At 38.9% G+C, this 27,686-nt stretch overlaps 1 protein-coding gene across 1 annotated transcript in view; it reads left to right on the top strand.

Annotated features, from left to right (window-relative positions):
- The window catches only part of ITGA8 (integrin subunit alpha 8), a 190,463-nt gene that overhangs the window by 108,603 nt on the left and 54,174 nt on the right, over nucleotides 1-27,686 (top strand). The window contains exons 20-23 of the mRNA XM_070800873.1: nucleotides 35-182; nucleotides 7,694-7,786; nucleotides 13,388-13,467; nucleotides 17,258-17,338. Of these exons, the coding sequence (XP_070656974.1) occupies nucleotides 35-182; nucleotides 7,694-7,786; nucleotides 13,388-13,467; nucleotides 17,258-17,338 (402 nt within the window). The remainder of the gene's footprint in view (nucleotides 1-34; nucleotides 183-7,693; nucleotides 7,787-13,387; nucleotides 13,468-17,257; nucleotides 17,339-27,686) is intronic.

The following is a 27,686-nucleotide window of genomic DNA, read 5'->3' as shown; positions in this document are numbered from 1 at the left end:
ATACCTAATGATTCTTTTTAAACTGCATTTTTAGAGATAAGCACCAGGTCATCATTGGAGATGAAAACCACATTATGCTCATAATCAATGCGAGAAATGAAGGGGAAGGTGCCTACGAAGCTGAGCTCTTTGTGATCATTCCAGAAGAGGCCGATTATGTTGGGATTGAACGCAGCAATAAGGTAATGCCAGGAGGTAATCTGAACGAGGAAAGAGCTAGGTGTATTTTGAAATCAAATCCATGTTAAGTCATCGTAGCTGAGAGTTTCTTCATTAGGAAAAGGAAACAAGATGGCTCCTCATTTTGTTAAGCACGATAGCAATGGCCCAGGAAAAGTGATGGCCTTAAGTAAGTATTCATATCTTTCTTGGCCACAGTGCAAAGATAAAGTGACCAAAGATTGGGAGCTGAAACGAGGAAGACCACTGTCTGAAAGAAGCAGCCCATCAATGTGATCCATCACCATACCCCCAAGCTGACTTCCACCCACCCCAGCTGTTTTCTGGCCTTGACTTTGAGCTCCTTTATGCTTCAAGCAGGTCCCAGGAGGTCTGGTTTTCATTACTGCTTTTGGAGGAAGGTCCTGCCAATCCCAGCTGGGCACTGAAAAGAGCCTAGACAGGCACTGGAAACGAAAGGCATTCATTTTTTTTTTCTTTCTTTTAGTCTACCTTTTCAGGACCACAACCAAGAAAAAGCCAAGCTTTAGTCATTAGCCATTCCTGAAGTGCCTCTGTTTGTTAAACTGACCCTGATGCTCTTTATAGCTTTCCTTTCCTTATCAGAATATGAATCTTCCCATGCAGAATATCTTTGGGTTCTGATAGAAAATCATTATAAATACACCAAAGGATAACAGAGAGTCCCTTGGTTTCAGAGATATACAGACTCACATTTAAGGGCAGAGGCCAAGTCTCACACTTGCATAGTCTTGCCTGCCGTTTTCATGGAAGTCTGCACAATGAGTATTATTTAAATTCTTGCTGATGGGTATGGTTCGTTTAACTGAAGTTTATTAAAATTCTGCTAGTTTCCAAAAACTGCACCATCTTGGGAACATGCACATTCTAATGATTTTATCATCTAATGAAATATAATTCCTTTAAAGAAATGCTAACAACAGTTGTGATGTGGGTATTTGAAAGACATTTACAAATGTGAGAAATACCAAATTCTCTATGCACACCTCTAGTCTCATGATTAATGTTTTGGTTAAATTATCTTCTCAGTAAAAAATAAACCCAGAGGAACAGTAATCAAGTATATTTGACAGTCCTAAAGTCATCACAAACTTCTGTTGTTTCTAGGGAACATATCCTCTAGGAACACTTACAAGCAAATAATACATAAACAAACAAACAATGAAGCTCAAGTATGTTATTTTAAAAGCTGCTCCAGGGCTCTTTTTATGTTTTTATTTCAATGCCCTTTCTGTCACTCCACCCCTGACTTAGTTACACAAAGCATCTATTCAAAATGTTCTTCTTTTAGCAAAACATCCAGTTTACTATCCACTTTGTTGCATGGAAAACATAGGAAACATTTATCGTTTCTATCTTTGGGGCTTTAGACATTATGACAGACATTATCCATAATCTCCAGTGAGTCCTTAACTGTTTTCCTCCATCAATTTCCCTTGGGCAGAATTTGAATTTGACATGACTAAGGCACATTCTAATTCCTTCTTTGTTTTTAAGCAGTTTGAGGTTTGTGTCCCTTTTTCTTTATACTCAGTTCAAGTTTGGGGCTTTTTTAAAGCAATTTTCTCCCAAGAGGAAAAATATGAGGGATTATCTGATTGTTGGTTTTGTTGTTCTTTGATTAAAATCATTTTTTTAATTTGAGCATAATTGCTTTACAATGTTGTGTTAGTTTCTGCTATACGACAAAGTGAATCAGCTATATGTGTATATATATCCCATCCTCTTGGACTCCCTCGCACCACCCCATCCCACCCCTCTAGGTCTTCATAGAATACTGAGCTGAGCTCTGTGTGCTATACAGCAGATTCCCAATATAAATTCCTATTTTACACATGGTAGAGTATATACATCAATCCTAATTAAAAAGACTAAAAATAGGGATAAAAAGTAAAAAGTTAAAAATGGAGCTACCATATGACCTAGCAATCCCACCACTGGGCATATATCCTGAGTAAACCATAATTACAAAAGATACAGCACCCTAATGTTCATTGCAGCACTGTTTACAATAGCCAGGACATGGAAGCAACCTAGATGTCCATAACAGAGGAATGGATAAAGAAGATGTGGTACATATACACAATGGAAAGCATACCTCTTTTCAAAAATGTAGATGCTGGTCCTCTCCTGCTCTAGAGACCTTAATGGAGTCAGCCTTTATACTTTTTTTCAGTGACCTTTCTTCTAAATGTTTCCAGAAATAAAAGCCTATGTGCGTTATCTTTTTATTATTGTGGTAAAATATATGTAACATAAAAGTTACCATTTTAACCCTTTTGAAGTGTACAGTTCAGTGATATGAAGTATAATGCCATTGCTGTGTCACTACTGACCAGCTCCAGAACATTTCCATCATCCCAGACAGAAACTCTGTACCCAGGAAACCTGGGCTCCCTCTTACCCCTTTGCCCGGCCTCTGGCACTCAGCATTCCACATTCTGTCTCTATGAACCTGTCTATTCAAGGGACCTCATATACACTCCACTCTTCTGTCTCCACCCACTTCACACTCAGTGTATCCAGAATTGGATTTCATGGGGACATTATTCAGTTCATCACAGGTATGTAGTTGAATATAGCCGTCAGATTTTAACCTACCACAATTTCCCCCCGGTTCCAATAATAAAATGTTTCTAAATCATCCCAATACTCTGGTCCCTAAACCTATGATCTTTTTCTTTAACAGCTTCGCTGAGGTTCAATGTGTATCCTGTAAAATCTACCCATTGTAATTACATAAGTTCAATACACACACAATTCAGTTATTTTAGTAGATTTATAGAGGAATGCAACTATCACAGCAATACAGATTTAGAACATTTCTATCCCCTCAAAAAGTTGCCATGTGCTTATTTGCAGTCACTCACCACCCCTAAATCCAGCCAAGGCAGCCACTAATTTACTTCCATCTGTGTAAATTTACCTTTTCTGTACACTTCATATTAATGGGACCATGCATAAACAGTCATTTGTGTCTAGCTTTTGCTTAGTACAATGTTTTTGAGGTTCATCTACGTCACAGTGTGTATTGGTCATCAGTAGTTATTCCTGTATATTGCTGAGTAATATTCCATTGTGAGAACAAATCTTGTTTTGTTTATCCACACACACACAGACATACAAAAAGAACTAGACTCCATCTTTCCACACTCCTCTCCATAGCCTATCTCAGGGAACCTCACTAGTCTCCACTCAGTTTCTAAAAGTTAAGTCAGCGTACGCCCGTCCAACTGTATCGTGTCTCCATCTCACTGCTTGTCTCCAGACGGACTCAGCCTTCTCCTGGGATGACTACAACAGTCTCCTAAGTCATCTCCCCATCTCCCATCTCCCCATCTTCCCTACACAGGAAGCCGCCTTTCTAAAATGCAAATCAAAGCATATATGTGGAATATAAAAAATGGTACAGATGAAGCTATTTGCAGGGCAGGAATAGAGACACAGACGTGGAGACTGGACTTGTGGACGCAGGAGAAAAGGAGAGTGCGGGACAAACTGGGAGAGCAGCACTGATATACATACACTGCTATGTGTAAGATAGATAGGTGGTGGGAGCTCAGCTCGGTGCTCTGTGTTGACCGAGAGGGGTGGGCTGGAGGGGTGGGGGAGGGAGGTCCATTAGGGAGGGGATATGTGTATACATACAGCTGATTTGCACGTGTACAGGAGAAGCTAACACAACATTGTAAAGCAACTACAATTAAAAAAAAAAAAAAACACAAAAAAAACCCTTTATAGCTCCCCATTGCTTGTAGGATAAAGTGCAAATCCCTAAGATGACTTATGAGGCCCTTAATTACACCGCTGCTGATCTCCTCTTGGGCTTCCCAGGTTGCTCAATGGTAAAGAACCTGCCTGCCAATGCAGAAGACACAGGAGATACGGGTTTGATCCCTGGGTCAGGAAGATCCCCTGGAGGAGGTAAAGGCACCCCACTCCGGTATTCTTGCCTGTAAAATCCCATGGACAGAAGAGCCTGGAGAGCTATAGTCCATGGGGTTGCAAAGAGTCAGATACAACTGAGTGAGTGAGCACACATGCACGCTCATCTCAGCCGCCTCACAGGCTTTTGAGTCTTTCCTTTACCTACACTCTAATCCTAGAGGGATGGAATTTCTTTTCAGTTTCTGTATTACCCATGAACCCTCCCACCACAGAGGGCTCACATGTCCTGCTCCCTCAGTAACTCCACTGTCTGTCCCCTTTTTCCAGCTTACTTCTTACTACTTACCTTCAGGCCTCAGTCTAATAGTGATAGAGGCTGCTGACATTCATGGAGCAATTGCTGTGAGCTGTGCTCTGCTCTGAGCTCTTGCAAGTATTCAACTTACTTAATCCTCCTAGCAGCCTGATAGCGACACAACAAGGCTATCATAGATAAGAAGAAACAGAGACATGCCCAAAGTCATGCAGCCATTATGTAGCAGAACCAAGACTGACAGGTCAGGCCTGTCCACTTAACCTCTGAGCTGCCCTGTGCCCTGCCACCACCCAACCCCCTGCGAACTTAGATGTCACTTCCTCCAGGGTGTCTTCTTTGACTGCTTACTTCTTTTTCTTTTTTTTTAATATCTTTTTATTTTGCATTGGAGTATAGCTGATTAGCAAACAATATTGTGATAGTTTTAGGTGAACATGAAGGGACCCAGCCATACATACACATGTATCTGAAAGTGAAAGTCACTCAGTCGTGTCTGACTCTTTGTGACCCCATGGACTATACAGTCCATGGAATTCTCCAGGCCACAATACTGGAGTGGGTAGCCTTTCCCTTCTCCAGGGGATCTTCCCAACCCAGGGATTGAACCCAGGTCTCCCACATTGCAGTTGGATTCTTTACCAGCTGAGCCACCAGGGAAGCCCGTGTACCTATTCTCTCCCAAACTCCTTTCCCATCCAGGTCGCCACACGACATTGAGCAGAGTTCTGCGTGCTATACAGTAGGTCCTTGTTGGTTATCCATTTTAAACATAGCAGTGTACATGTCTATCCCAAACCCCCCGAACTATCTTTTCCCCGCTTCTTTCCTCCGGCAACCATAAGCTTGTTCTCCAAGTCTGTGAGTCTCTTTCTGTTTTGAAAGTAAGTTCTGATGGCTTGTTTCTATGTGCATGTGTTCCTCCGTCACTGTGAATTTCTCCTATCATGAAACTTAATAAACTGTATATCTCCATTGCTTGCTGTGATTGCTTGTGATTCTTTATTACAGTTCTTTTCATAATAGGAAGTTTAAGGAGATCAAGGTTTTGTTTTGTTTTGTTTTGTTTTTTAAATCAGTGCCTGGTAAGTGGCAGGTACACAGTAAATATTTTCCGAGAATGAATAATGATCTAAGAGCTATAAATGGATGAGAACAAGATAGTCTCAGGAACAGCTGAGGAAAATAGTCTAGAAATATCTAGAAAAACAATCATTGTTTCTCCCACTCAGAGAGAGGAAATAAAGGTTAAAAAAAGAAAAAGGGTGGGACTCTGGGGAGGAAGAAAGATCTTTGATTGATGTGAAAAAGCTATTTCTAGAAAGTTGGGGAAAATGTACATATGACTTTCAACCTTCAGATAAGATAAAAATATTTACTATAGAAACCAAATCCTTGAATTATGTTCAAGGGACACATGGGTATTTTGGAAAGCTTTTGCTAGGTTCTTTTTTTTTTCCCTCCTGTTTTCAGGATTAATTTCAACAACAACAAAAAAATCTCTTACAATTAGGGTTAGTTTTGGATCCTTCAGAACTTGAATAGATGCAAAAGCTAATTTGAGAAGCAAAAATATTACCAACTTTTAAAAAATATGTTTCTTACTTAGGATACTAACATGTCGCTCAGGTTATTTGGAAAGAGGAGATATTAAATGCTTCCTCTGGACATCAGAAATTTTGCTTCTTTCTCATGAATTAGACCAGACCTTTCAATGGCTGGTGGCAGGAAAAGGGTTTTATACTTAAGTATGCTTGTCCATGGGGCTTTCCTGGCACACAGCAGTAAAGAATCCACCTGCCAATGTAGGAGACACAAGTTCGATCCCTGGTTGGGAAGATCCCCTGAAAAAGTAAATGACAACCCACTCCATTGTGCTTGTCTGTAGAATCCCATGGACAGAGGATCCTGGCAGGCTACAGTCCACAGGGTCACAGAGTTGGACCCTTAGCAACTGGACAACAACAACACGTGTTTGTCTATTTTATTTCAGGCTCCTCGTAGGAGAGCTTATGAGCTACTTATGCTCTGTATCTCCAGACACCATCTACTGCTTTGTGCTGGACATTGTTCCAGCCTCTGGGAATAGAACAGATACAAAAACCCCTGCCCTCTTAAACTTATTTTCTTAAAGTGTATGATTTACCCATGGAAATCTTGACTTAGATGTCTGAGATTTGTTTGCCTTTTCTTTGATTCTTAGTTTTTCTCAATGAAGTGGGAAGAATGGAAAGGGGATGGTTTCTGAAACTTCTACTTGAAAATTCACATGACTTTCTTAAATGAAATTTCAGTAGGGCTGGCAGATAGATAAGTGGTCCTCATATTTGGATCCCTTTTCCACAGTCCTCTCATGGGGTCCTTTGTCAAAGTCCTCATTTTGCAAGCTTATCTTTGGCAATGAGGCTGACAGGTAATCTATCAGTGGCACTTAACAAGTTAGAGTGAAATAATGGATGAACATGTCTAGCTGCTCAAGGCAAGAGCAGGGCCATAGAGACATTAGGTTCTGAAAGACGGAAAGCAGCTCCGGGTGTAGATCCAGCTGTGGACTTCCAGACAAATGGGAGTAGCCTGAAGACACAAGAAGAGCTGTGAGCAGAGGATAGGAGTCCAGTGATAAACCTCCTTTACTTTCCCCTCCATTGAGTGTAACCTTGAGACCTTCTCCAGCACATAATTCTAAGCATCTCTTTGAACTTGACTTTATATATATTCTAATCAGAATAGGATGTGGGGCACAAAGGAAGATGAAAAGCAGGGGGTAAACATAAATGTGCTCTCTTGTCATCTTAAGTATTTATAAGATTGAACTAAGATTGGATGTGTAATCTCAACATGGAACCAATGTAGGGAGAAACGTGTGTTCAAAGCAATTCTCTTACAAATGGTCATTGGGTCATATGATAACCTATATATCTTGCTGTCATTTCGTTTTTGCAAGAATTGGCTTAGTCATATTTAATTATCTGTAATATTCATGCCCCACATTAAACCATAGTGCAAATCATTTCAAAAGTGTGCATATAAATATTCTGCACAGTGTTTTCTTCCTCGATGCAACACAAAAGATGTGTTTACCCATCCAGCACATTTCTTCTTAAAATTAAACTTTGGTCTTTTCTCACACACTTCTCTTCCAAGTTGATGGTCACGCATGAATCTCTGGGCTCAGGCATTCACACAAGTGTTTGAAATCAAGAGAAGCTTCCCGGCTGCCCCATTACTTTTGTGACAGGATGTCGTTTATTCTGCCCCCTAACTCCACACTGGTGTTCTTCCTTGTTGCAGGCACTGCGCCCACTGAGTTGTGAGTACAAGATGGACAATGTCACCCGAATGGTGGTGTGTGACCTTGGGAACCCTATGGTGGCTGGAACAAATGTAAGAAAAAACCAGATGCCCTTAACTGATTTCTGTCTAATTGAATTGTAAGGAGAACTAGTGGAAAGCCACCCCCCTCCCCCACCACCAATTAGCACTCAGCAACTTAGCACCTGGCAACTAAAACCAATTTGTCAGGAAATTCCCAGGGTGGTGGGATTTTGCATCATAATGCATGCCAACTGGATAAACTGAGCTTAAATACACAAAATGATGAATGCTTTCACATGCCTTCCCTTTCCACGTCACTCTTACATAGCTTCAGTCTCAACAAATTTCTAAAGGCTATTTTTTTTTTTACTGCAGATTTTTTTGAATATTCTTTCTTTGAATTTCACTACAATTTTTTTGCCTTTGAGTCCAAGAACTATGATGCAAAGGGTTTAAGAAATAACAGAATTAAAATAAATAACAGAATTAAGAATTTTAGCAATGATGATTAAACTTTTATACCTCCCATGTGAATATATTCACAGTATTTTCACATTAAAATATGACTTTAATCCAGGTTTTAAAGCGACTTTACCAGGTCCATATTTTCCATGCACCTTACTTGATGAAGAATAATGCAGAGAATTGTAGCAAAAAAAAAAAAAAGAAAGGGTTAACCATGATCTGAAACAGGCTTATAAAAAAATAAGGAGTCTTTTTTTTTTTCCTTTGTTTTCAGATTTAGGAACTTCCCATTCAGGATTACTTGTGGGCAATAAATTCATTCTATGCCATTGCAGTTTAAGTATATACAGAGTAACTTCTTGTAATAAACATCATAGTGAAAGTCATTATTTTATGGAGTCATAAATCAAGGGGGAAAAACTGAAATCTACAAATGCTATGTTATTAAGTGTTACAAGTTAGACTTATGTATTTCTCTGTTTTAAAATAGATGTTTATGATTCATTGATAATGAAATGACTTGTTTGGAAAAAAACTCTTCCTGGAAATGTGTAAGTGTGTAGGTTTGTATTAAAACAGCTTCCCAAAGTGTCTTCCAGAGAGTGTTATTCCTTTGAAACGAGGCTTTTAAAGGGAGTCCTGTAGTCACTGCTAAGAATCATGTCCTATCTGGGACCTTTGCTGCTGCTGCTGCTAAGTCGCTTCAGCCGTGTCCGACTCTGTGCAACCCCATAGACGGCAGCCCACCAGGCTCCGCCATCCCTGGGATTCTCCAGGCAAGAACACTGGAGTGGGTTGCCATTTCCTTCTCCAATGCATGAAAGTGAAAAGTGAAAGTGAAGTCGCTCAGTCATGTCCAACTCTTTGCGACCCCATGGACTGCAGCCTACCAGGCTCCTCAGCCCATGGGATTTTCCAGGCAAGAGTACTGGAGTGGGTTGTCATTGCCTTCTCTGCTGGGACCTTCAGGTGCCTGCATTTTAAAGTGCTGAGAAATTCTGCAGTAAGGAAACCTTCTAGCCCAGTGTTTCTCACATTTATTTGAGTGTTTGAAACTTTCTATCAAGTAATACTTATTCCCAGTTTATACTCTAGGATACTGTGCTAGAACAATATGTTTCCTTTCTCACGTTCTAAATTGATTTTCCTTCCATTGATCTTGGGTATTTAAAAGATATGCCAAGCTGTAGTCTAGTAAATTCACTTCTTGAGTCAAAAAAAGTAAATATTTAAATGAAAGATAAACATTTATAATAGATTTTTATTAGCTAACATGTATTGATTGCCCTCTGTGTTATAAACCCTTCACTGGGTGGTTTGTTTGTGTTATCTCATTTAATTTTTACAACAACCGGCAATCCTATGAGTCAGGTATTTCTCCCATATTACAGATGAGGAAACGGAGACTTAGAGAAATCAAATGAATTACCCACAGTTGCATGTAATGAAGAACAGAACCCAGATTCGAACCAGGTCTCAAAAGAAAGCCTGCATTCTAGTGGGTCTACAAAAATTGGATAAAAATTAATGAATAACAGATGAGATGTTTCAAGCAAGCCATGAAAGATAGAATGGGATGTCTAAGCTGAGATAGTAGAACAGTTTTCATTAGAATCCTTTTATCTAGAAGCTTATAAATCCTTTGGCTAGTTTTCAAGAAAAATCTAACCACCCAGTTTGATAGGAAAAGGTCTACATAAGGTCAGAGAGAAATGAATTGACATGGTATTAATGGTATTAGCTTCTATAGGTGACTGAGCACACATTCCTTTTTTAGTATTAAGAGTGTTAAATACAGACGAGAGATCATATAAGTTCATCAATAACTAAGGATAGTCTTGGAACAAAAACTGGACACCAGTGCTGTTCAAAGTGGAGGGTAAAAACGGCAGTGTGGTCTTAGCCGCAAATGCGTTTTTGTGAAAAGACATCAATCCATTTTACCAGCAAATAATCTTTAGAAGTCAAGGAAGTAAATTGTTTGTGTTCATTTATCTCTGAGGTCTATAGTAGAGGAAACCTAATAGCTTTCTTATCTCACCCTTGAATGCCCTTAAACACATCAAATTTTATTGCGTTCTCTTTTGTTATAAAACACTTTGATTTATTTACTTCTTCATCTTGTACTTCTAAAAGAATACTCTCAATGGGTTTTAATAAAATTCCAAATGTAAAAGCAGTCCTAAATATTAAAAAGTGTCACAAACCACTAGGATTAATTATTCCAGTCCCAGTATTTTTTAGAAAATAGTTTTCAAGTGACTTTTTAACAGAACATTCAAGGTTGTATTTAGAAGTTTCACCTCTGATTTGTAAGCTGATCATTTTCATATATTAGCTTTAATAATATACAAATATTTATATACCAATAAGATTTGTAAAAATTCTTAAAGCTTCTCAAGTAGAATAAAAAAAAAAAAATAGTAGCTCAACAAAGACTCTTTAGAATCAATGCCCAGAGATGTGACTTTTGGTTCTAGTTAAGATGATATGTGTCTCTTATCAGTATGAAATTGTCACATCTTCATTGTATCTTCATCTTGTGTTGTATAATAAAAGACCAACATCAAACAGGCCTCACCACAATATAGTAAGCACCCACCACTGGAAGTGTGCAAACAAAAGCACACTTTTTCACCATTCTGTCAACCATTTTTAATTACACCCCTTCTATATGCCTGGTATTAAACTAGAGTCTGATAATATCAAGAAAAAATGTATAATCCCCACTTGATAAGAAACTTAAAATTTGAGGACTTCCCTGGTAGTCCAGTGGCTAAGATCCCACGCTCCCAATGTAGGGACCCGGATTTGATCCCTGGTCAGGGAGCTAGATTCTACATGCCACAGCTAAGAGTCCGCATGCCTCAACAAACGATCCCTCATGCCACAGTGAAGCAGTAAATAATTTTTAAAAAGAACCTTAAAAATTTTCAATACCATAGGTTGAGTCCTGGGAAAGTACCAAAGAAGGAGACAAAGAATAAAGAGAATGTTTCTGCCTGACTTGGCCTGGAAGATTGGAGGATGTGCTGCAGGGGGATCTCGTGTCCTGAACTTCGAAGCATTAGTAGTTCTCCAAGTAGGAGACACAGGCAAAGACTTTAAAAGTTTCTAAAGAAGAAAGAAGAATATGTGCAAAGTCCTAGAGGTCTGATAGAAAATTGCACATCTGGAATTTTAAAGGAATTCATCCTGGTTGGGGCATAAGGATCCATAGGTTTAATAATTAGGGACACCTGGGTTTAAGTCCCAGTTTCTTCAGTGACAAACAATGATCCCTTGGGCAAGTCAAATTGAAGTGGGTGAATCCCTATTGTAGGAATATTTGGAGTAATCAGTGATGTGATGTAAAGCCACCAGGGCAGTTAGGGCTTCCCTGGTGGCTCAGAGGGTAAAGAATCTGCCTGCAAGGCAGGAGACCCAGGTGTGATCCCTGGGTCAGGAAGATCCCCTGGAGAAGGGAATGGCAACCCACTCCAGTATTTTTACCTTCAGAATCCCATGGACAGAGGAGCCTGGTGGGCTATGGTCCATGGGGTTGCAAAGAGTTGGACATGACTGAGTGACTAACACACCAGGGCATACCTGACTTGCAGGTCATTCAGCACAGGCTAATGAAATCATGATGATTTGTGATAAAAATTATGATTTACTAGCTCATATTATTACTGGTTCATAACAACATGAGTTTTTATTGCTGGTTTGATTCTCACAGTGTAGTGGCTGTGAGTTTCAGGTTCTTGAGTTGGCTTGTAGCAATTTCAGTTCCAACTTTAGAGTTCATTTGCTCTACACCTGGAACAAGACACTTAATCTCCTGAATCCTCGGATGGCTATGGACAGTAAAATGTCAACAATCAAGGTACCTATTTTGTAGTGTGGTTGCTGTGACTTTGTGAGACTTTGCATGTAAGGCTTACAGACTTCGACTTGCACTCAGAAGTTCATGGGAGAGTAAGTAATATATGTCTTAGCTTTTCTTTTTTACTTCCTTTTTATATTATCATTGGATTCATTTTTCTTCAGGTTTTTAAAAATCTGTTTTCAAACTGTAAAAATAATAAGGACAGTTTTAAAGCTTTGGAAAAGAAAGGTGGAAAATATAATCCATACACTTACAACTTTAACTGTAACATATTATCCTGGTATTTTCTAACAAGACATCTTCACTCCCATACATTAATTTTTCCACTGGCAGCCTTTTAAAACTGTAGCTGAAACACATGATACATACAAGTTTGTAACTTTTTTTCTTTATTGATCATCATTACATTAGAAGCATTTTCTACATTGCATAGGCTTCACAGTTATACGTTCAATGATGACATGAATTTCCATCAAACGGAATCACCACAGTATTCGAAATCAATCTCTTCTCATATATTTAGGTTGTTTTAATTTAGCACATAAAGAAGGTGGTAGGAAAAGAGAGATAAGAGGCTAAATGAAAAAAGGGACAATATATAGGCACTTCCATGCCCTGGAGGGACTTCCCTGGCAGCTCAGCTGGTAAAGAATCTGCCTGCAATGCAGGAGATCCCAGTTCAATCCCTGGGTTGGGAAGATCCCCTGGAGAAGGGATAGGCTACCTGCTCCAGTATTCTTGGACTTCCTCTGTGGCTCAGATGGTAAAGAATCTGCCTGCAGTGCAGGAGACCTGGGTTCAATCCCTGGGTTGGGAAGATCCCCTGGAGGAGGGCATGGCAACCCACTCCAGTATTCTTGCCTGGAGAATCCCATAGACAGAGGAGCCTGGCAGACTACAGTCCCTGGGGTCACAATGAGTTGGACATGACAGAGCGACTAAGCACAGCACAGCCCTGCATGGCCTGGGCCCTGAAGTCTCAGCTACCCCAGGGTAGAAGCAACAGCAGTCTAGGATGGGGATTTGCAGGGATGACATAAAAAGATTCTTAAGCTGTATATAACGTTCCTTTCATGTAATAAATCTTCCCTGGTGGCTCAGACGGTCAAGTGTCTGCCTACAATACGGGAGACCCGGGTTCAATCCCTGGTTTGGGAAGATCCCCTGGAGAAGGAAATGGCAATCCACCCCAGTACTATTGCCTGGAAAATCCCATGGACAGAGGAGCCTGGTAGGCTACAGTCCATGGGGTTGCAAAGAGTCGGACACAACTGAGCGACTTCACTTTCTTTCACTTTCTTCATGTAATAAACTTAATGTCTTGTGATTTTTTTTAGTCTTCTCTGGGCCTCCGATTTACAGTTCCACGTCTTGAGAAAACAAACATGAGTATTAACTTCGATCTTCAAATCAGAAGGTGAGACCTTTATATGCATAAATTATTGTCAGTGTTCAGTATTAATGAGGTCCATGGTGAAATGAATGCTCCTTCACCTTAACAGGTCTTCTAAAATTAGAACCCAGATGTTCACAGGCCATTTTCCTTTGTTTCTGTTATTCCAGTTCTTTCTTTCTTTCCTTTTTATTTTTTTTGCTTTTGAAGAAGAGATCCATTCTGCAGGCTGTGGAGTGACAGTAAAATCACTTCTTTGTATCTACATAGATGTATATTTTTCGAAAGGTTCAGGTGGTTCTAAATATTCTTATTTGGGAAACCGCCTGTTTATATGTCTAAGTTTTCAGGGGGAAAAAGGAAATGGTAAAGAACTGCATAAGGAAGGACCACCATCACTCCAGACAATAATATGTTTCTCACCATCATTGTCTGTGACACTGATCCTACAGTAGCATGAAGCTTTGTATCACTCCAGAAAAAGATTCCTAACTTATAAAAATCACAGCATTTAAAATCTGGTATAAATATGCAAAGCAAATTCCTGATGTTTGCTTCTCACTCTTGATTGCAGTTTCGAATAATAGAATGGATGTAACTAGTAGTTCAATCAGAGCACTGAATAATAAATACTGTTAATGCCTTCCCCCAAGCCGTCCTATAGATAACCATTCAAATACTGAATCCAGGGATTTCCCTGGTGGTCCAGTGGCTAAAATTCCTCGCTCCCAGTGCAGGGGGGCCCAGGTTCAGTCCCTGGTCAGGGAACTAGATCCCACATGATGCAACTAAAATGGACGATTCTGAGTGCTGCAACTAAAACCCATTGCAGCCAAATAAATAAATATATTTTTAAATGATGAATTCAGTGAGGAAGTGCCGAATTTGATGGAAAATAGAAATGGTCACATTTTAAACATCCCTCTTCATCTAAAAGAACAGTCCATGATTATATTCCATCCTTATATGCTATAGAAACTCATGATTATTTTAACATTATTCTGAAAATGCAGAAATAACTACAGAGGCAAAAGCTTTTAGTAGCCATCAAATTCCAAAATCATATGTTATAGAAATAAAAGTATTTGAGAATACTTTTAATACTTAAATACACTAGTATGTGAGTAGGGAGCATTTATCTGCATGCTTTGCTGGCGGACTCCAACAACATAAATGAGTGTTTAATGGATGGTTTGTATTCAGCTTAAACCAAAAATAAATTAAACCAAGTGCTCTGAAGTCTGAACTCAAGCTTTTGACCATATTGACCAGGGGTACCCACATTTAATACCTCTTTCCACAAATAGAACCCCAAAGAGAAGAGGGCTGTGTAAATTAATAAACTTTAAATATTTTGTGTCACCAAATGTTTGCATTAACTGGTCTCTCCATGCCCCAGCTCTGTGTGACATGTAAACATCTTCCTCCATGTTTAGAGCAGCTCTCAGTTTGTGATTCCCACAGGCAAACAGATCTTTATGACCATCCTTGAAGCTGATCCTGGTAATGGTGAAATGAACACTGTATTGTTTTGCCGACAGAATGCATAGAGGGAATGTTAGAAAATAGAAATAGGAAACAAGAAGGAAGAAGAAAATAGCATCAGAGTAATAAGTGAAAGACATGTTTATCCTTGGTTCCTGACATAGGCTATAGCCATGGAGAGGAAATTCATCATTCCTTGAGAGCTAGCACCGAAGGTATAAATAGTTGAACATCCAGGCCAGTGATGAATTGCTTGTTTGAATGGAGCAGCGGTGTTAGTGAGGGAGGGTTCATTCCTTCCAGGAAAGAGGTGAAAGATGCCTCTAAGTTATATATCTGGCCTGGCGTCTTTCTTACCAGGAGATTTGCTGACCCTGCTGGTTGCTGACACCACCACTGGTGCCAGCAGGCATGTGTGTGGAGGATGATTTAAATTAGCCATCCAGGTCCAGCCTCTGATCCCACCACTGCTATTGCAACTTTTCAAAACAGCCTCTGTAAGCCTCGTATTAGACTCCTGTCCCAAGAAAATTTAATACTTGTCATCTATTTATATTTTTAGGATGCTGCCATGAAAACTGTTTTCATTTAAACTACTTGGAAGCAAAATACAATAGAATTATAGGATAACTTAAATGAAACTTTTTTTTCATAATTCTAATTTCTACTGTTGTAAAGCAGTAGTGGCCTAGAAACTAGAAACAAGGTCTGGGTTAAAATGTGAAACAATCATATTTAACCTTCCAAACAGCAGCGTTCCCTGTTATGCACTTGGAACCGCAAAGTCTGTAACAAGTGGAATTACTTAATGACTTCTTAGTGGTAAGTCAGAATCCTGACTTTAAAAAAAAAAAACACAAAAAACTTTTTAGTTGGTTGATCCTCCCCAGATGTGATAATAATAAAGTGGCCTGGAAATTGGGGTTCAAACTTTGGTGAACAAGTCCCTCTAGCCTGTCACAAGCTTAGCAGTGATACCCATTTGCAGGAAATGAGCCTGACATTTGCCTGTTTATATCTTTTATGTGTGTTTGCCATTTAAGTTGCCTTATCAGTGTATACAATCGAACAGGACTTTTCAAAAGCGTTGTGGGAACAATCCTGTCTCCTCCTGCTTTGAAAGTAGACTTTATCATATCTTTTTCAGCTCCCACATTTGGAAAGCTTCAAAAGCTAGTCAGGACATGCCCCATTACCAACATCAGTATGAGAGCTTGTTCATTGCATCTGCGTGAGATTTGATGATGAAAAAAGGGGACGCTTTCTCTTCTTAATGAGACCTGAATATAAACATGACCTGCTAGCAATGGTGTCACATCCTGGTTTGCTGTTTGCTAAGAGCTGCATGAGCTTTTGGGGTATTAGGGTGACTTCAATGACAGCCCAGGAAGACAATGAACGCAAATGGCAGCTGCATCAGAAGCCCACCTACTGGCCCAGCCTTTTAAGAGACCACGTAGTTTCTTTACAGCAACGGTTGCTTAATACATGCATTTTTTAAGTTAAATTTTATATCTATTTATATTTGCTTGAGAGAAAGAAACAGAAAACTTAAAAATAACTTTGCCACTGTTCAAAGAACTATTATTAAACATGGATCTTCTATCTTGAGTGTCTTGATGTACTTGGTGAACATCTATTTTGTCTCCTAACTGCCCAGCTTCCTTGGGTCTTGCTTCTTCACACCATTGGCCATGCTTCTAATTCACTCCTCACCTCTCATCTTAGGTAGCCAGTGAGTGTGCAGTAAAGTTCACTTATTTTAATATTACACAAAAAAATAAACCATAAGGAAGATAAATTTGCTGCCAAAACAATGTATGGTATGATGCATTCCAGAGCCAAATAGAAATGCTTTTCCCATTCTGTGCTGCTCTTGGCTTATTCATGCCAGGTCCCCTTTCATTAGCTTGGAAAATCAGGAGTTGACTGTGCTGTCCTTTCCCATTTGATGGGCAATGAACTTGGTACACAGAGAAGTTAAGGAATGTGTTCCTTGTAGAAGCTGGACAATGAACTCAGCTCACTGCCTTTTGGGCTTAGTTGTTGAAAGGAAGAAGTGTTGGCTTCTCTAGAAATCTGTTATGTTTTCAGATAAGGTGTCTCATCTTCGAAAGTTATGACTTTCTAAAGTTATTACTTTTGATCATAGAGGATCTTAGTGTTTCCATTTACAAATGGTTATGATTTTGTAGAATGGATATGCCTTTGTTTTCCAAATGATCATATTGGTAAAGCATGGTGCTCCTTCGATATATAAAAGGTTTTTTATGATCGTGTAGTTAACACGTCTGAGAAAATATATTTAAATCATTTGTCACTGTTTTAGTTCCAACAAGGACAACCCAGACAGCAATTTTGTGAGCCTGCAAATCAACATCACTGCTGTAGCTCAAGTAGAAATAAGAGGGTAAGTAATAAACAAGATATTATAGTAATTATATTTTAATAATAGCTTTCTGTATATGAGTTATGATAAAATACTAGTAAAAACAATATGGAATTTTCCTAATGTATTAGAGATGACAATTCCCTTTGGTTATAAAGTTTCATTCTTTTCAACCCATCAGTAGCTTTCCATTGGAAAGTGGAGTCAACCCTGAGATAACTTTACCCCCGTACCCCACAAACTGATAGTTCAGTATTCAAACTATAAAAGCTAGTGATAAGAAGCCAAATAAAATAGGCAATGTGATTGCCTGAAAGTCTCACTTCTCCAGTAGTTATTTTGGCAATATGAAAATTCAGCCTCACCATATCACATCTTGAGTTTAAGAAATGGCTAAGTCTTAGATTTGAGGGTTGATGGGCTCCACCCTTTGTGTCTTTTTTCCCCCTGCCCCACTCTTTGAAGAAGTTGCCAATAAGCAATCAGTTGAGAGACAGGAAGAAAGTGGTCAAGCAAAAGGCTTGGAATAAATACCATCTGGGAAATCTGTCCCTGGGGGGAAAAGAAATCGGAAATGGACTACATGTAGTTCTTATCTTGTACCAAGTGTGGACTTGATTGATTTTATTCTAATTCTTGTTTTATCAGAACCATCAAGGACTTAGCTACAAATGTCAACTGGTATTTTAGGCTGAACTGTCCCTGGGGCTCCAGAAATCTCAGTTCCCCTTCCTTTTTCATAGGTCCTGAGACCTAGGAGTTCACACTCCTCCATGACGCCAACTGTAGATTTCTGCACTCAAAGCCACTGTCGTTGTGCCCTCTTTTCTTCTGCCCCAGGTGCTCAATGGCAGCAGGGTAGGGGTGGGGGTTCCTGTATGCCATCCTGGCACCACTGAGGTTCTGCCTAGTGGGTTAGGGAATGATAAAAATGCCTTCATTTGTGGATCCTTTCACATGCTACCCTAGCATGCTAGCATCTCTTAATATGTACTAGTACACTCACTGTGCAAGTGAGGACATTTTGGTGTAGGGAGTTGAAGGTTACCCAGCTAGGAAGTGAGCAGCTGGAGTGTAAATACAGGCAGCTTATGTCCAGCTACATGTTTTTAAAATAATGGTGATCTACAGCCTATGAGAGAGAAGTTTTTGAACCTTGTCTGCACAAATTTTGTGTGTGCATCTGTGATTTCTTTTCATGCAAGTGAATGTTTGTGACATTTGTTCACTTTAATGCATGTGCCTCTAGTTCATTCATTTTAATTGCAGAAGAATATAGCATTATAAAGCTATTATAAAGCTATAATTTAACGTGTATTTATTCTACTTTGGGGGTTGTATTTTTGCTTTTTACAAATGTTTTTAATTTTTTTGTGGAAAAAATCACAGAATATAAAACATACTATTTTAACCATATTTAACTGTCCAGCTCAGGGACACTAAGTACATTCACATTGTTGTACAACTCTCACCATCATCCATCTCCTAAAATTTTCACTTTCCTAAGCTGAAACTCTGTCCCCATTAAACAGTAAATCCCCGTTCCTCATCCCCACACCTCATCCCTCCCAATCCTGGCCCCTGGCATCCATCAATGCACCCTGCAACTCTATGAATTTGACTACTCCAGGTACCTTGTGTAAGTGGAATCAAAAAGTATTTGTCTGCACCTATTGTATGTTGGAATGCATTTTAAGGTTAACTTAAAATATTCCCTACAAACAGATTGAACCTTCTTTTTTTCCCCCCATGCTGTATAGTAGGTTTTCATTAGTTATCTACTATTATATGTATCTTCAAGTACACTCATGGCAGAATGTCAGAAAGGTATATGCTTAGAGGTGGAATTTCAGGATCAGAGAGTATATACTATTTAACTTTACTGAGAATACCAAATTGTTCCAAAGTAGTTCTACCAGATTACAGCCCTGAAAGAAGTGGATTGACATTTCCATTGCTCCTCATTAACTAGCTTTCAGAATGACTTAGTTTTACATTTTGAGCCAATCTGACGGATAGGAAATAGTATTCAACTGAAGGTTTCATTGGCTATTCCTTGATTTCTAAATGAGATTAAGCACCTTTTTTATGTTTGCTTGCTTTTTAATGTTTGTTAACTTTTATTCTTCCTATCAGGAAATTTCTGTTCATTCTTTTACACCTATTTCTATTAAGAGACTTGACTTTTTATTAGTTCATAGGTGTTCTTTCATATTCTAGAGATGAGACACTATTTCTTTATTAGTTACACATACTGCAAATGTCTTTTTACAGTCTCTGGGGTTTGCGATATTTTTGAGGTCGAGTTTACTGAAATATACATTATATAAAGTAAAATTCACCCTTTTTTAGGTATCTAGTTTGAAGAGTCGGAGAAGGCAATGGCACCCCACTCCAGAATTCGTGCCTGGAAAATCCCATGGGTGGAGGAGCCTGGTAGGCTGCAGTCCATGGGGTCGCTAAGAGTCGGACATGACTGAGCGACTTCACTTTCTCTTTTCACCTTTATGCATTGGAGATGGAAATGGCAACCCACTCCAATGTTCTTGCCTGGAGAATCCCAGGGACGGGGGAGCCTGGTGGGCTGCCGTCTATGGAGTCGCACAGAGTCGGACGCGACTGAAGCGACTTAGCAGGAGCAGCAGTTTGAAGAGTTATGGCACCACAAGAGCATTCACTATAAAACAGTTCCAAAACCTGAAATAGTTTCTTCATGTACTTTTTAGGCAATCCTTCCCCCACTCCCAGGCTCTGGCAACCTTAATCTATTTTCTGTGACTCTGTTTCTAGAAAGTCATATAAATATACTCATATAGAATGTAACCTTTTGAGACTGACTTCTTTCACTTAGCATAATGCATTTGAAAAAAGATTCCATGTTCTTACATGTATCTATCTATCTATCTATCTATATATATATATATATTTTTTTTTTTTTTAAGAAAATCAGTGTTCTGCAGTTCTTTTTCTGAGAGGTATTCCACTATCTGGACTTCCTATACATCGTTCATCCATTCACCAGTTGGTGAACATTTGGGCTGTTTCCTGTTTGGGGCTATTAATACTAAGTCTGCTATAGGCATTCACATATGGGTCTTGGGGCACTTGTTTTCACAAATGGTGGTACTGACTCATATGGCAAGTATGTGTTTAACTTTATAGAAACTGCTGAACTGTTTTTCAAAGTGGCTGTACCATTTCTATTTTGCATTTCCACCAGCAAAGCACAGAAGTTCCAGCTGGTCTGTATGGTTGCCAGAGTGTGCTTGAGATTGGTTTATTTGTTTTTAGCCATTTTGGTGTGTCAATGCAAGTATTTCACTGAGGCTTTAATTAATATTTTCTTATGACTAATGATACTGAGCATCTTTTCACTGGTTACTTGCCATCCATATCCCCCTTTTTTTGTAAAGTGTCTTTTACAATTTTCACCCATTTACCCATTTATTACTGAGCTTTCTCTCCTACTGTAAAGTTGTAAAAGGTCCTTACACATTACGGATACAAAATCACTTATCAGAGCAGTGTCCTACAAATATTCTCTCCCAGTTCATGGTCTGGCTTGTCCCTTTCTTAACAGTGATGTTCAAAGAGCAAACATTTTACATTCTGATGAAATCCAACTTTTAAACATTTTACAGTTTTTGGTCTTTGTGTCCTATGTAAATCTTTGCTTTATCCAAAGTCACAAGATTTTCTCCTGTGTTTTCTTCTATAAGTTTCATAGTTTTATACATTTTGGTCTATGATTCCTTCTAAGCTACTTTTTATATCTGGAGTGAGGTTAGGGCTAAGGTTCACTTTTGCATGCAAATATCCACTTGTTGTGCCATTTGTTCAAGACTATCCTTTCCCCCATTGAATTACTTGGCACCTTTGTTGAACAAAAGCTTCCCTGGTAGCTCAGCTGGTAAAGAATCTGCCTGCATTGCAGGAGACCCCGTTTCAATTCCTTGGTCAGGAAGATCCGCTGGAGAAGGACTAGGCTACCCACTCCAGTATTCTTGGACTTCTCTGGTGACTCAGATGGTAAAGAATGTGCCTGCAATGTGGAAGATCTGGGTTTGATCCCTGGGTTGGGAAGATCCCCTGGAGAAGGTAACGGCTACCCACTCCAATATTCTGGCCTGGAGAATCCCATTGACAGAGGAGCCTGGCTGGCTACAGTCCATAGGATCGCAGAGTCAGACGTTACTGAGTGACTTTCACTTTCTTTGTTAAACAATCTGTTGTCCATCTGACAGTCTCTGTCTGTACCTCCTATTCTGTCTCATGGAGCTATGTGTATACATAGACAACATGTCTTGAAATGCAGTAGTGTATTCTGAGATCTTGGTGAACTCACTCACTAAACCATTTAGAAGCGTTTTGTTTGACGATTCCCTAGGATTTTATACAGAATTGTCATATGATTTGTGAATAAAGACAGTTTTATTTCTTCCTTTCTAATCTGTATGTTCAAAAGTTTAACCAGATACAAAATTAGAAAGCAGAGATCACCCTTGCCTCTGACACGAACTGCAGATTTGGTTGGTTCCCATCCACCCACAGGTTCAATAATTCATTTAGAAGAACGCACCAAACTCTGACAGCTATTATACTCATGGGAACAGTTTATCACAGGGAGAAGATACAGATTACAATCAGCCAGGGGCCAAAAGTGCATAGTTGAAGTCTGGGGAAGTACCAAACACAGGGCTTCTATTATTCTCGTCTGCAGAGGCAGGATGGGTCACTTTCCTGGTATTGATATGTAACAGTACGCTGTAACCAGAGAAACTCACTCAGGCCTCAGTGTTCAGTTGTGGGTTGTTTGGAGGACGGTGCTCCATAAGATAGGCATGGTTGACTGACTGACTGACCACTTAAATTTTTTGGTAAAATTTATATTTATTTATTTGTAGTATAATTGCTTTGCACTGTTGTGTCAGTTTCTGCTGTGAAGCAAAGTGAATCGGCCATACATATATATTTATTTCCTCCTTTTGGAATTTCCTTCCCATTTAGGTCATCGTAGATCACTGAATTGGAGAAGGCAATGGCACCCCACTCCAATACTCTTGCCTGGAAAATCCCATGGACAGAGGAGCCTGGAAGGCTGCAGTCCATGGGGTCGCAAAGAGTCAGACACGACTGAGTGACTTCACTTTCCCTTCTCACTTCCATGCATTGGAGAAGGGAATGGCAATCCACTCCAGTGTTCTTGCCTGGAGAATCCCAGGGATGGCGGAGCCTGATGGGCTGCCATCTATGGGGTCGCACAGAGTCAGACACGACTGAAGTGACTTAGCAGCAGCAGCAGCAGCAGCAGAGCACTGAATAGATTGAGTTCCCTGTGTTACATAGTAGATTCTCCTTAGTTTTCTATTTTATACATGGTAGTGTAGTGTGGATTATACACACTATATTAATTGGTTATGCACACTTAATTGATCTCAGTCTCCAGGATGACTGAGCCTCCCATCGTGATGTGATCGAGCCGGTCTTCCTGATGTGAGCAACTCTGAAAATTATGTGTTTAGAATATCCAGTGTGACCTCCCCGCACCCCATGCTCCTGCCAAAAGCAAAGATATTCCTTCTCTCAGGCATAAAATTTTGAGAGCTTATCTCTCAGAAGTTGAGGGCAAAGACCAGACCTCTTTGTGGCAAGGTTAAACCATTTGCTGTGTTCCGTTCAGTGCAGTCTTTCAGTTGTGTCTGACTCTTTGCAACCCCACGGATGGCAGCATGCCAGGCTTCCCTTTCCTTCACCATCTCCCAGAGCTTGCTCAAAGTCATGTCCATTGAGTTGGTGATGCCATCCAACCATCTCATCCTCTGTCATCCACTTCTCCGCCTTCCTTCAATCAGGATGGCTCCTTTCCCTCCTACTCCTTTCCCAGCATCAGGGTCTTTTCCAATTAATCAGCTCTTCACATCAGGTGGCCAAAGTATTGGAGCTTCAGCTTCAGCATCAGTCCCTTCAATGAATATTCAGGAATGATTTCCTTTAGGATTGACTGGTTTGACCTCCTTACAGTCCAAGGGACTCTCAAGAGTCTTCTCTAACACCACAGTTCAAAAGCATCAATTCTTTGGCGCTCATCCTTCTTTATGGTCCAAGTCTCACATCCATACATGACCACTGGAAAAACCATAGCTTTGACTATATGGACCTTTGTCAGCAAACTGATATCTCTTGTCTCTGCTTTTTAATACACTGACTAGGTTTATCATAGCTTTTCTTCCAAGGAGCAAGCATCTTTTAATTTCTTGGCTGCTGTCACCATCCACAGTGATTTTGGAGCCCGAGAAAATAAAGTCTGACACTGTTTCCATTGTTTTTCCATTGTTTCCCCATCTATTTGTCATGAAGTGATAGGACCAGGTGCCATGATCTTCATTTTTTGAATGTTGAGTTTTAAGCCAGCCTTTTCACTCTCCTCTTTCACCTTCAAGAGGTTCTTTAGTTTGCTATGTAGTTATGCCTTTTATTTCTTTTTCTTCTCTTACTGCCAGTAGAGACTGCCAGTGCAAAACTGAGTAGAAGAGGTAAAAGTAAAATGTAAAACTGTGCCTTGTTGAGAAACCCTGATTTGATCTTAAGGAGAAAATATTCAGTCTTTTACCATTAGGTCTGATGTTAGCTGCAGAGTTTTTATAGATGCCTTTATTAGGTTGAGAATGTTCCCTTCTTCCTAGTTGTCTTAACAGTTTGACATGAATGTGTATTCAGTTTTGTCAAATGTGTTTTCTGTGTCTATGAAGAGGAAGTCTGGGGAAGTACCAAACACAGGGCTTCTATTATTTTTGTCTGCAGAAGCAGGATAAGTTAAATGATTTCTCCCTTTTTGCCCAGTAAAGTGGTGACTTGGTTAATTTTTGTTTCTGAATTTTAAACCAAAACTGCACTCTGAGCAAGAAGCACACTTAAGCATGATGATTATCTTTTTTATACACTGTGGGATTTAACTTGCTAAAATTTTGATAGTGACTTTTGCATACATGTTCATGGGAAATATTGATCTGTTGTTTTCTTTTCATCCAATTTTTGTTCTGATTTTGGTGTTAGGAGGATGCTAGCTCCTTAAAATGAGATGGAAGTATTCACCCATCTTTTCTTTTTTCTGAAAGACTGTGTGTAGACTTGGTATTATTTCTAACTTAAATATATAGTAAGATTCACCAGTGAAATCATCTGAGACTGGAGTTTTGGGCTTGGGTGTTTTTTTTTTTTTTTTTAGGAGGGGATTTATTTTTGTAGGAAGGTTTTTTAAACAATTCCATTTCATCCTTAGATATAAGACTATTCATATTATCTATTTCTACTTTAGTACATTTTGGTAGTAATTCAAGGAATTTGTCATCTAAGTTGTTATACATTTTGACATAATTTTCTCTCATTGTCCTTTAAGTGTATGTAGGACCTCTAATAGTGTCCCTTCATTATTTCTAATATTGGCAATTTGTAACCTCTATTCCCTATATTTTTCTCTTATCAATCTCACTAGTGTTTGGCGATCTTTTCAAAGAACTAGTTTTTTTTTTTTTGTTTCATTGATTTTTCTTTCCTTTTTATTCATTTATTTTGCTTTTGTTTTTGTTTTCTATTCCATTGGTTTCTACTTTTGTCATTATTTTTTTTCCTTCTGTTCATTTTAAGTTGGATTTTCTCTTCTTTTTCTAGTTCCTCTATGTAAAATTAAAGACTTTCTTCAAGTTTTTATTACATAAGCGTTTAGTGCTCTAAATTTTCCTCTAAAACTATTTTAGCAGCGTACCAAAATTTTGATATGTTGGGTGTTCATTATAACTCAGCTCAAAATGTTTCTCAGTTTTCTTTGTAATTTCTTTTTTAACTCATGAAGTGACTCATGGGAAGTGACTTGTTTGATTTAGAGATATTTGGAACTAATCTAGATGTTTCATTTTTGTGCATGTCTAATTTAATTCTGCTGTCCATCTCCTGATGAGATAAACACTATATAAAAAAAACAGAGACAAAAAACACAAGCATTGTTTTTACTGTCTTATTTTTATATCTTTTTAAAATTTACAGCTAGTGTATATGAAATTTTATCTCTTTAAGCTTAGCTTATCTTTGTTTTGCTAACCAAAAATAAATTGAAACTGTTTCTTAATTCCAAAATGTATTTTAGTCCAAGTAAGCTAAGTGCTTAATTTAACTCCCTGGTAGCTCAGATGATAAAGTGTCTGCCTGAAACATGGAAGACCCAGGTTCAATCCCTGGGTCAGGAAGACCCCCTGGAGAAGGAAATGGCAACCCACTCCACTGCACTTGCCTGGAAAATCCTATGGACAGAGGAGCCTGGTAGACTACTGTCCAAGGAGTCACAAAGAGTCAGACATGACTGAGTGACTTCACTTTTTTATTCTCACATATCCATTTAAAGAGATTAATATTTTTAATTATATTTCTGCCATCATTTATGATACCAGTGTTTCTAATTTACAAAGGAATTAAACTTTCTATTTGCTTTAGCAATGATCAAAACAGGTAATTAAAATTCAGTTTCTCCTGTGTATGCAGTTATTTTCATTGCTAGATTAATATCCAACAATTGACCACAGTTTGTTTTCTGAGATAGTGTTAAAGTTTTTTGAAACCATTTTTCTAAGTAAAGCTCTTTCCTCCAAATACTTGGCAATAATATTTGTTCCAGTGTTTAATTTTTCAAGGAGCAAACAGCTAATGTGTTGAAAATCTTCCATGTTCAGTCTTTAGGAAAATCTAGTTTTATTTTTGGCCAATGGTGTTTATTCCAATGTATTTTAATTATTAAATTCTTTTTTAAAATTTTACTGTCATTTTTATAATTTGAAGAATAAACTCAAATGGATTTATTTCTTCAAATGGAAAAAAAAATGTATTGAGAATTGTCCCATTTGTTTCAAAGCCAGATGTCAACATTGTCTTTAAGCAGGTTTACATGTCATTTGTTGGTACAAAGGATTAATTCGGCATACAACTATAGAGAAGTAAATTTGGCTATAAGAGCAACATGCACAGTATTAAGCTCACGAAGAGTAGTTAAATCATGTCCTTGATAAACAACAAGGTCCTAGTGTATAGCACAGGAGATTATGTTTAATATCTTGCAATAAGCTATGATGGAAAATATGAAAAACACATATATTGCAATATATATTTGCTATTGTTCAGTTGCTAAGTTACTGACTCTTTGTGACCCTACGAACTGTATGTAGCTCGCCAGGCTCCTCTGTCCTCCAATATCTCCTGAAGTTTGCTCAGATTCATGTCCATTGAGTCCGTGATGCTATCTAACCATCTCATCCTCTGCCACTCCCTTCTTCTTTTTCCTTCAAACTTTCCCAGCATCAGGGTTTTTTCCAGTGAGTCAGCTCTTCACATCATGTGGCCAAAGTACTGGAGCTTCAGCTTTAGCATCAGTCCTCCCAGTGAATATTCAGGGTTGATTTCCTTTAGGATTGACTGGTTTGATCTTGTAGTCCAAGGGATTCTGAAGAGTCTTCTGCAGCACCACAATTAAAAAGCAAGCATCTTTTAATTTCATGGCTGCAGTCACCATCCACAGTGATTTTGGAGCACAAGAAAATAAAATCTGTCACTGCTTCCACTTTTTCCCCTTCTCTTTGCCACAGTAGTAGATATAGTAGTCATCTGAATTAAATTCACCCATTCCTGTCCATTTTAGTTCACTGATTCATAAGATATCAGTGTTCAATCTTCTGCTTGACTATGTCCAATTTACTTTGATTCATGGACCTAATATTCCAGATTCCTATGCAATATTGTTCTTTACAGCATTGCACTTTACTTTCACCACCAGACACATCCACAACTGAGAGGCATTTCTGCTTTAGCCCCAGTCTCTTGGTTCTTTCTGGAGCTATTAGTAATTGCCCTCCACTCTTCCCTAGTAGCATACTGGACACCTTCTGATCTAGGGGACTCATCTTTCAGTGTCATATCTTTTTGCCATTTCATCCTGTCCATGGGGTTCTCCAACAAGAATATTGGAGTGATTTGCCATTCCCTCCTCCAGTGAACCACGTTTTGTCAGAACTCTTCACTATGACCCATCCATCTTGGGTGGCCCTGCACAGCATGCCTCATAGCTTCTTTGAGTTACACAAGCCCATTTGCTATGACAAGGCTGTGATATCCATGAAGGGGGAAATATATATACATACACAGATATATGTATAACTGAATCACTATCCTGTACACCAGAAACTGACACAACATTGTGAATCAATTATACTTAAATTTTTTAAAATTCTTAAAAGCAAAATTGTATCATTGACATATTAATCAGGATTGAGTGGGTTTATGTTAAGAGAGACTGCAATCATGAATAACTGTGGTCTACATAAGGCTGTTC

This window comes from Bos indicus, chromosome 13 (assembly GCF_029378745.1).
Source record: "Bos indicus isolate NIAB-ARS_2022 breed Sahiwal x Tharparkar chromosome 13, NIAB-ARS_B.indTharparkar_mat_pri_1.0, whole genome shotgun sequence".
Lineage (NCBI taxonomy): Eukaryota > Metazoa > Chordata > Mammalia > Artiodactyla > Bovidae > Bos > Bos indicus.
Note: the sequence above shows the minus strand (reverse complement) of the source record. Positions and strands in the feature narration are given on the sequence as shown.